Source organism: Salpingoeca rosetta (genome assembly GCF_000188695.1).
Source record: "Salpingoeca rosetta unplaced genomic scaffold supercont1.30, whole genome shotgun sequence".
Taxonomy (NCBI): Eukaryota; class Choanoflagellata; order Craspedida; family Salpingoecidae; genus Salpingoeca; species Salpingoeca rosetta.
In genome coordinates this window covers 566,410-576,409 of record NW_004754904.1, presented here as the reverse complement: position 1 = coordinate 576,409, position 10,000 = coordinate 566,410, and the positions used below count along the sequence as shown (strand labels likewise).

Sequence of the window (10,000 nt, the reverse complement as noted above, 5' to 3'; positions counted from 1 at the left end):
GAGCTCACGTACACCATGGACAGTCTCGCGCCAGACAACTGCGGCTCCAACCGTCGCAAGGCCACCATCACCTTCAGCTGCCTCCCCGGCACGCTGGGCTCGCCCATGTTCGACTATGAGGACGAGACGTGCCACTACTACTTTGTGTGGGAGACGTCTGCTGCGTGCAGCACGTGGACAACGGTTGGCAGCCAGTGCGAGGTCACCGACCCCATCTCGCTGCTCACGTTCAACCTGCGCAACTGGGCGAGCGAGACGGGCGTGATTGAGATTGACGTACCAGACAGCACCGCGCAGCTGCTGATTGCCGTGTGCGGCGTGGTCCCCAACTGCGACGGCGCCGGCGCGTGCCTCATCTCGGAGAAGGGCGACCGCATCAACATTGGCAGCACGTCCCAGGCGCTGACGTTTGCAGACAACGAGCTGCGACTCACGTACAACAACGGCGCAAAGTGCCTGGAGGATTCGAGCGCAAACATGACCACCATCCTCACGTTTGTGTGCCCGGACGACATCAGGGCCAACACGACGCAATACCGCGTCTACGACTGCAACACATACGTGATCATCCCCACAGACCGCGCGTGCCGGCGCCGACGTGAGGCGTCGTGTGTGGTGACGGACCCGGACACGGGCGCTGCGTACGACCTGTCGCCACTGGAAAAGGCGGCAGAGTCGCACTCCAACTGGATTGTGGACGTGAAAGACAAGAAGCACAAGTTTGAATACATCCTCAACGTCTGCCACTCCCTCAACGAGCAGGTGCGCTGTGTGCTTTTGGTCTGTAGATGAGCGGGGGGTCTGTGTGTCTGTGTCTGTCTGTCTGTCTGTCTGTCTGTCTGTCTGTGTGCGCGTGTGTGTGTTTCGTCCTTTATTTGGTTGGTGATTGCAATTTTTTTTTCCAGTTCGTGTAATTTGTACCCAACAGCTCGTGCGTGTCGCATTGGTCTGCATGCGTGTTCACGACCTTGTCATCGCCATGCAAACTGCCAGGTTCCACCGACCGGCTGTGATGAGACGGCGGGTGTGTGTCAGATTGAGGGCGACAACCGCTACAACCTCGGCGGCGTCGCCTCCCCATCCATCGAGGTGCGTGTGTCTGTAAGTGTGTGTATGTGTGTGTGTGTGTGTGTGTGTGTGTGTGTGTGCTGTGCTTGTGTGTGTATGTCTCTTGTGTGTGTGTGTGTGTGTATGCCTCTGTGGTTGTGTGTGCGTTCATTTCATTCCCTCAGAGACGCTTGCTTCACTCTTCGCAACGAACGACCAACTACAACACAAACCACGCGCACACGACATGCTCACCGCCACCTCTCCACTTCCCACCATCACCACCATTGCCACCATTTGTGACCCTGCTCTACAGAACGGCACGCTTGTGATCGAGTACACCAATGGCGACAGCGATCGCTGCCCGTGGGGCAAGTACCGCCGCACGCGCATCGAGTTCACCTGCGACGAGACAGCTGGGCTTGGGCAGCCCGTGTACGTGTCTGAGGACGATGATCTGTGCGAGTACATGTTCACGTGGGCGTCATCGGCGGCCTGTCCCGTTCGCGCGCCCTCCGTCGGCGACTCCTGCGCCGTCACGGTACCGTCTCTGCACCACGGAAGAACGGAGGAGGGGCGTGGGGTGTGTGGGTGGGGGAGGGCGTTGAAGGTGCTGGGGTGTGTTGCTGCTTTGTGTGATGTGTTTTTTTTTTTTTTTGGTTTTTTGTTTTTTTTTTGTGCATGCCATCAACGTTGTTGGTGGGTTGTGCATTTTCATGTATGACTGTGCGTTATCATGTATGACTGTGACTCCACGTCATTCTCATGCAAATGATCTTCCCATCCACCGACCAACCCCCGCGCCCGCGCGCGCCGCAGGATCCTGCCACGGACACGACGTTTGATCTCAATGACATTGATGCGTCCTCCCTGACTGCCACCGACGACATGGCGTCATACAAGTTTGGCCTCTGCTCCGCCCTCGGCGGTGGCTGTGCCGGCGACGCAGACTCGGGGGTGCGTGCTTGTGTGATTGTTTGTTTGTTTGTTTGTTTGTTTGTTTGTTTGTTTGTTTGTTTGTTTGTTTGTTTGTTTGTTTGTTTGTTTGTTTGTTTGTCCATCTTCTGTGTTTCGCTGTGCTCCAAATTCACTCCCTTCCAATAGCTGTCTGCTTTCCCTGTACTGTCAACTGCAAGTCCAACATGCTTCATCAAACTCACGCATCCATTCCCCCAAACACACACACACATGTACATGGACATGCTCCATCTGCAACCACAGCTGTGCATGACACGCAACGGCGGCAGCCACGTGTCGCTGGGCAAGGCCAATGGACACCTGATGGTTCGAGAGGGCCTTGTCTATCTCGTGTACCGCAACGGCAGCGACTGCCCTTACAGCCCCCACACGCCGTACTCGGCCGAGATTCGCTTCGTCTGCCGCCCGTGCGAACCCGATGAACTCATCCCGCAATCGGTGCGTGGAGTGGAGGCGGATGAAGGTGAAGGGAGGGGGTGGGGTGGTTGTTGTGGTGGTGGTGGGTGGTCAAACTTTTTGCTTTTGGTTTGGTGAGCGCATGACGTCGTGCCTACTTGCGCACAAAAGCCATGCTTGCCTGCAACTGTACACATTTTACTCACACACACACACACATTCACACAACCATCACACACACATACACACATTCATGCACATTCACACAACCATCACATACACACACGCAGGTCCAGGGCGTGTGCCGGACGTCGTTCACGTTCTTCACGGCCAACAGCGGCCTGTGCGGCGACATCAAGGGCAATTGCACGAGCCCCAACGGGCGGTCATCCAAGCACGGCGCAAACACGGGCGCCGTTGCCGCTGGCGTGCTCATCCCGCTGCTGTTGGTTGGCGGCGGCGCTGCATTCTACTTCCTCTACTGGCGCCGCAGGAGCAGGCAGGTGGCGTTCATGCCCATGTCTGTTGTCAGCAGCCACTTTGACAACAACGACGCCTTTGATGAGGACGCCGACGACGACGACCCGCTCGACCTGTAGATCCTCCTCCTCCTCCTGTTGGGGTTGTCTGTGTGGTTGGTTGTGTGCGCGTGCGTGTGTGTGTCTGTGTGTGTGTGTGTGGTTGATGTGTTGATGTGTTGTGTGTGTGTGTGTGTGTGAGTGATGTGTTGTCTGTGTGGCTGTTGTGTTTCAATGTCGTGTTGTCTTAAATGTGTGCTGCTGCTTCCATTCTGTTTGAAGCCCACCAATACAACCAATTCTTGGCATTTTATTGGTCTCAGTGGTCGACCTTGCGACAGTGTTGGTGTCGTACGCTTGCCAGACAAGCCATGATCGACCAACCCACCTCTGTGTGTGTGTGTCTGTGTGTGTATGTGTGTGTGTGTGTGTGTGTGTGTGTGTGCGTGTGTGTGTGTGTGTGTGCGTGTGTGTGTGTGTGTGTGTGTGTGTGGAACTTCAGACCAGAACAACAGGGCGCGTTGCGGGACACTCGTAAACGTGTCTGTCGAAAATTTAGTGGGCAGAATTCAGTTTGTTTTGGAGGTGTCACATCACACATCGCATCTCAACCGTTTGGAGTGCACGGATTGCGGACAGCAGCAAGAGCAGCTGTCAGTCATTTTCCTGCGATCGCCTGCCACCACACCAAACACACTGCACACACACACACACACACACACACACACACACACACACACACACACACACACACACACACACACACACACACACACACACACACACACACACACACTGTGCACACACACACACACACACTGTGCACACACTGCACACACACACACACAACGTCTGACCACAAGGGACGTTCAGCAATGCCGGGTCCTCAGAAGTTCAAAGTTCAAGTGGAGAACTTGGCAAAGTCAAAGGCAGGCGACATCATCGCCTTTGGGGTTGCTGTCGAGCCAGAAGATCCCCACAAGTTCTTCTTCAACAAGTTCTGGGTTGGCAAGCACAACCTGGATTCGGGCAAGGTCGTCGACGTTGTTGCTTTACTGGACAAGAAGGGATGGACTGTGCTTGATATTCCCATCCAAACAAAAAAGGGTGTGAAGATTCAACCGTGGCAAAGGCTTGGCAGCCTTCCCGACACCGAGCCTGGGGCAGAGATTCAGAACATTAGCATTGCATGCTACGGCTGTAACGAGATTCTGCTTAGCCCAGACCAGATCCACAAGTTCAACAGCGGCTGCATTTGGAGCAAAGGCATGCCTGACACGATCAAGCCCTACGGGCGCCCCTGGCCGAATCCGGCGAAGGATTGCTCCGTCCAAGACGTTCACTGCGTGCACTGTGGGGCACGGTCGCTTGGCTCATACTACGAGAAGCCTTACGACGACCAATCAGACAAGCAATTTCCGTGTGTGAAGCTCGATTTTCGCCGCCAGCCGAACAAGACGCGCTGTCCTAACTACAAGAGCCAGGTGACTGTGTTGCATGGTGATAAGGCCGAGGTCATGAGAAGCATCGAGCGACTGAAACGTCGTGCTCGCGATGTTCCCAGCGAGCGAGTCACCCAAGAGACCTATTCTGAGGCTGCAACGAACCGAGCGGAGCATTCCGAGCTGAAGAAGCAGCTTGCGGACGTGTCCGGCCCCGATGATGCGCCGTGGAAATTCCCAACGCGATTGCTGCTAAGCTTGGAAGATAGCGCGATCAAAGCAGGAAACACGCAATTCGCTGCGCTGGACCTGGATCTGCCAGCTCACAAAGAAGTAGTGCTAAAGGTAAGACCCGTGCACACGCTGGATGCAATGCTTCCGCTGATCATAAAGACTAGTCACATGCACATGATCTTGCACACCATCAATGAACCCACATATCTCTGTTTCCAACGCTTGTGCTTACATACCTCGCCCCCTTTCCCACCACCGATGGCGCCTCTGTGCTCTGCAGTTACTGGAGGAAGCCGGCGGGCCCACGGCGAATGAGGCCCCGCTCCGCCCCTTCCGTCAGACCCTCGCAGGTGTTAGCATTTTCTGGGGTGACGACCCGGCGTTCTATTCGGCATTGAAGAAGCGGAAGACCCGTTACAAAGGGTTTCTATCAACCAAGGGCCACAAGTTCGCGCCAAAGTATACTTTCCACGGTCAGCGTCCCACAGACCCAAAACTAGACCAAGTACTGCAACGCGTCACGATGCCTGGCGTTCACTACAACATGCTGGACTCAAGTTTGGCCAAAGACGACCCTCCTGTGCGCATTCAACGTGTCTTCCACGGCGTGCGGTCTATTGACGCCGCAAAGAGCATCTCCACTGGCGGCTTTGCTCGACTGCAGACGACTGATTCTGGATGGTTTGGAGCTGGCATCTACTTCACCCCAGATCTTGACTACGCCCTGCAGTACGCCGGGGGAGCTTCGTTTCATCATGGGCACTTTCCGTCCCTGCGCCTGAGTCCCCACAAGCGATACCACATCGTGCTAGCTTGTGATATCCAGTACGCGAACCCTTACCCTGTGCTGAGGCGCGCCGGGTTTGAAGGCAAGATGCTTCAGGCAGGACATGATGCACATGTCGTGGTGGTGGGAAAAGGTGGCTCACCACTCCCGGACTCGCAGTGGTCTCAGCAGAATGCTCCGGTTGCCGAGATTGTTATTGATCAGATGGATCAAGCGCTTGTTCGTGCCGTGCTCTTTTTTGAAGCCTGACCTTGCCAATGATGGCCAGTTTCCCCTGGTCTGTGCCTCCGATCTTCTGATGTGTGTGTGTGTGTTCTGTGTGTGTGTCCTCCCACACCTTGTTTGCCTCCGTTCCTGTTGTTTTGTTTTGGTTCGTGTTTGTGCCCTTATGTTCGTCTTTTCACCCTGTGCTTTCTTTCCATGCGCTTTCCTTCGTCTGTGTGTCTGTGTGTGAATGTGTGTGTGTGTGTGTGTGTGTGTGTGTGTGTGTGTGTGTGTGTGTGCGCGCGCGCGTGTGCGTTTGTCTGTCGTCGCCTTCCTTCCTCCCTGTCTGTTCGTTCCGTTCGTCGCCGTCACCCAACCACGAAACAACAAAACACCACAAACTGCATTTCCTGTGACTGTGCGCCACTCCAACAACAACCAACAACCAAAACAACCAACAACCGAACACACAACAACAATGCTGGAGCAAGTGGGAGTTGGAGGCCATGAAGATGGCGGTGGTCCTGCGAGCCGTGACAACTCCTTCTACCATCAGCTCCACCTCCACCACCACCACCAGCAGCAGCAACAGCAACAGCAACAGCAGACGCTGTCAGAGGCGTCTCTGCGAATGGTGCTCGAAGAAACGGTGCATATTGATGAGGCTGCAGGGGACACGGTGCGCATCCTCTCGTTCTGTGATGTGGGCTGCATTGTTGCGGTCACCTCCCGCAGTGACGACACGACCGATCTCTTCTATTGGCGAGGAGACGAATACCTGCGTCGCCTGATCTCAGGTATTCGTCCACGCCATGCGTGTGTGCGTTTGTATGCGTATTTGTATGCGTATGCATATGTGTATGTGTGTGTGTGCGCGCGCGCTTGTATGCGTGTATGTGTGTGTGTGTGTGTGTGTGTGTGTGTGTGTGTGTGTGTGTGTGGTGTGTGTGTGTGTGTGTGTGTGTGTGTGTGTGGGTGTATGCGTGTGTGTGTAGCCACCCTCATCCACCCACATCTTTACCTCCCCACGCTTACACCCACACATGCTCACACACACACACACACACAACCACCCACCTCTCCCTTCTCCAACGTCTTCCGCCTCGCCCCAACATCCACACGCGCACAGTCAACCACTGGCGGGTGACGTCGGCATCAATGAACACGCGCCAGACGCTGCTTGCATTCGGGCTCGCCGATGAGTTGCGACAAGACCATTTCTTCAAACTCATCAGCCTGGGCACCCACATGGAGGAATTCGATGTGGATGAGTGCAAGTGGACCACGTCCCAACACGCATACGTGAACCTCCACTTTATGGAAGCCTCGCACGGCTGCGACTCGCTTGTCGTCACCCACCTCACCAACTCGCTGTGCGCCAACACAGACCCGACCAGGTCCAGCTCAAACGCCAGCGACAGCTCCTCCAACCTGTGGGTGTACAACATCTTCTCCGACCTGGACGAGCTTGGGGAGCCCATCATCGACTTTGAAAAACTCGCGTCCCCATGGGAATACGACCGCAACGTCTTGTGGTACCAGTTTGATCGGCCAACCAACATGTTCTACTGCATCGAGTGCTGCGACCCGGAGACGCACCTCCTTCGCAGTGGCGGTAGCAGTGGCGTTGGTGACGACGACGACGATGAAGGCGGCGGTGACGGTCGAAATGGAGATGACGAGATGTTCCCAACGAACGACGGCACGCTGCCTGCTGGGGAATCACCGGAGGTGGAGTTTCACTTCTCCGCCGTCCATTGCACATATGGGCAGCTGCAGCGCACCGTCTCCCTACGCCTGCCGGACTGCATCTCTTCGCATCTGCAGGTGGCCATTAGCGGGCCATTCAGCCACACCCCGGCGTGCGACGCGTCGCTGTTCGAGCACGCAGCAATCCAGGTGGTGGACCTGGGTCACGGTGCACTGTGCCTTGCAGTGCAGGACCACCACCGCTACGCCGTCTACTGCGCACATTGGCAGTGCGTCCTCTCCTCGGGCTTTGACGTCGATCCGGCATCCCAGCAGCTCTCACGCATGATCTTCCTCGGCTTGAGTGAGTTGCGCTCGGTGTGTGTGTGTGTGTGTGTGTGTGTGTGTGTGTGTGTGTGTGTGTGTGTGTGTGTGTGTGTGTGTGTGTGTGTGTGTGTGTGTGTGTGTGTGTGTGTGTGTGTGTGGAAGGGGTTCCTGCGTACGTATGCGCTTGCTTCACTTGTGTGTCTATTTGTGCGTATTCCTGCGTACGCGTGTGCTGTGTGCGCTTCACTTGTGTGTTCTGTACATGTGTGTGTGTGTGCTGCACTTACTGCATCTTCTGCACGTACTGCACTTGCTGCACTTGTGCGTGTTCCTGTTCCTCTCCCGCACCTCCTCCTTCCACCAACCCCACGCCGTTCCTTTCTCGTTTCGCGCGCCCCCGTGTCGCCACACCAGACGACTATGTGCTTGCCGTGTTGCCTGGCTGTGCGGTGCACTACTGGAACTGTGGCAGCAAGCACGAGCCGCTCGAGCCGTTTGCGCTCCCCTGTGATCCTCTCCTCGACGCCCAACTCCACAACGCATACTCCATCCGCATGAAGAAGTCAACCACGCAAGGTGGTGTTTTGTGTGTGTGTGTGTGTGTGTGTGTGTTTGTTTGTGTGTGTGTGTGTGCGTGCGTGCGTGCGTGCGTATGTGTGCATGTATGTATGTATGCGTGCGTATGTTTATATGTGTATGTGTGTGTGTGTGTGTGGTGTTGCTTGACATTGCATTCATGCGTGGCGTTGAGTGCACGTGTAGTCGTGCACATGTGTTCATATGCGCGGCCGCATCACTTTCCGCCGTCCCTCACACACGGCATACTCAACTCACGACCCATTCCTGCCCCCCCCCCCTGCACTGCTCACCGTTTCCTTGCGTTCCCCACACGCCAGCGCTGATTGTTACCAGTGACCTCGAGTTTCCCATTCCCGTCGCGCTGAGTCGAAAAGCCATCTGCTCCCTCCTCCTCAAGTGAGCTCGCCACCATGCAGCAGACACCACACGCACCTTCCACGTGTACTCCCACGCTGACACACACACACACACTCACACAGAACACACACACACACACACACACACACACACACACACACGTGCTGTCAACTTGCGTTTGAGCATTTGATGCTCGTGCCGCTTCCCTCTCGCTCACACTGCCGGTTACAACCCCCCCCCCCCCAAAAAAAAAAAAAAAAAACAATCAGAGCTTCTTCAAGTCCCGCCGCTCAGCACAGGGGGCCGCACAGCAGGTGAAGAGGATGTGCACATGCATGCAGTTGGGCTGCCAGCGTTCATTTTGTGTGCGTGTTTGTGTTCGTGAGTGGTTGGTACATTGCCACACGATGCGGCAGCATTCGTGACAGTGCTGACGCTCGCACCCCACCAATGTCACTGTGCGGTGTTCCGCTCATTGCAGGAACCTGCCCTTCCACCAGCAGCCCTCCCATTCCACGAGAGGTGTGGTGCCTGACGCGCAGATGTGTCCACTTATATGGCGCGCACACATGCGAGTTCATGTGCAAGTTCATGCGCGCGCACGCGCACATTGTCTCTCTTCCCCTCACCCCTTTCCTTTTTCCATGCCTCTCTCACTACCCGCCACTGCCCCCACTTCATCACTCTATCATTCCCACCACTCCCATCCCTACATTACTTCATTCCTCCGTCAGGGCGCTCATGTGGCATCTTCGTGACGAGCCGAAGGACGCTGCGCTGGAGACACAGAAGAAGCAGTACTTGTATGCACTGCAGGTGCGCACAAATCACATTGTGAACGCGTGCGAGGCGCTTGAGAAGCAGTGCAGCCCCACATGCCACCCGGCCATCTTCAACCTCTTGGAGAAGACGCTGTTTGTGCTCAAGCAGCTGCAGTTTCCTGTGCCCGAACGCCTGCACGCGACGCTCGCCCGCCTCGGCTTTGATGTCCTTCCCCGTCCGCTCTTTGTACAGTACCTCGACACTGGCATCTTTCAGATTGACAAGGTGCCGTTGAATGTGCATGCGTGCGTGCGTATGTGTGTGTGCATGCATGTGTGTGTGTGTGTGTGTGTGTGTGTGTGTGCGCACGCGCAGGCGTGTGTGCCATGCATGCGTTTACATGCACATTTTCACCTTTGTGCATGCGGCATGATTTTGTGTGTGTTCGTGTCTCGTTATTTCACTTCCTTGACCCGGTCCCACTGCAGGAGTTTGTGGAAGCGTTTCTTGAAGCAGATCACAGGTACGGTGTCACTTTACCACAACAAGTAACATGCTTTACCCGTTGTCACACAAGCCACATCCCCCTTCCTCTCCCCTTACACATTAACACACACACATACACACACACACACACACACACACACACACACACACACACACACACACACACACACACG

At 55.6% G+C, this 10,000-nt stretch overlaps 3 protein-coding genes across 3 annotated transcripts in view; all 3 read left to right on the top strand.

Annotated features, from left to right (window-relative positions):
* PTSG_09952 (uncharacterized protein) overlaps window positions 1-3,247 on the top strand; it is a 10,546-nt gene extending 7,299 nt beyond the window's left edge. Inside the window, exons 18-23 of the mRNA XM_004989259.1 lie at window positions 1-762; window positions 994-1,089; window positions 1,364-1,588; window positions 1,867-2,004; window positions 2,269-2,463; window positions 2,712-3,247. The exon at window positions 1-762 is cut by the window's left edge and continues 81 nt beyond it. Coding sequence (XP_004989316.1) covers window positions 1-762; window positions 994-1,089; window positions 1,364-1,588; window positions 1,867-2,004; window positions 2,269-2,463; window positions 2,712-3,020 — 1,725 coding nt within the window. The 3' untranslated portion in view covers window positions 3,021-3,247. The remainder of the gene's footprint in view (window positions 763-993; window positions 1,090-1,363; window positions 1,589-1,866; window positions 2,005-2,268; window positions 2,464-2,711) is intronic.
* A 567-nt stretch (window positions 3,248-3,814) lies between these two features.
* On the top strand, window positions 3,815-5,651 carry PTSG_09951 (uncharacterized protein; the record flags this gene model as incomplete). Its single annotated transcript, XM_004989258.1, has 2 exons — window positions 3,815-4,726; window positions 4,896-5,651. The coding sequence occupies 2 exons, from the start codon at window positions 3,815-3,817 to the stop codon at window positions 5,649-5,651; spliced, it is 1,668 nt and encodes a 555-aa protein (XP_004989315.1).
* Window positions 5,652-5,990: 339 nt separating this feature from the next.
* On the top strand, window positions 5,991-9,872 carry PTSG_09950 (uncharacterized protein; the record flags this gene model as incomplete). Its single annotated transcript, XM_004989257.1, has 6 exons — window positions 5,991-6,403; window positions 6,736-7,659; window positions 8,037-8,198; window positions 8,519-8,597; window positions 9,293-9,625; window positions 9,809-9,872. Exons 1-6 carry the CDS (start codon window positions 6,085-6,087, stop codon window positions 9,870-9,872), a joined length of 1,881 nt encoding a protein of 626 aa, XP_004989314.1. The 5' UTR covers window positions 5,991-6,084.
* Window positions 9,873-10,000: the final 128 nt, after the last annotated feature.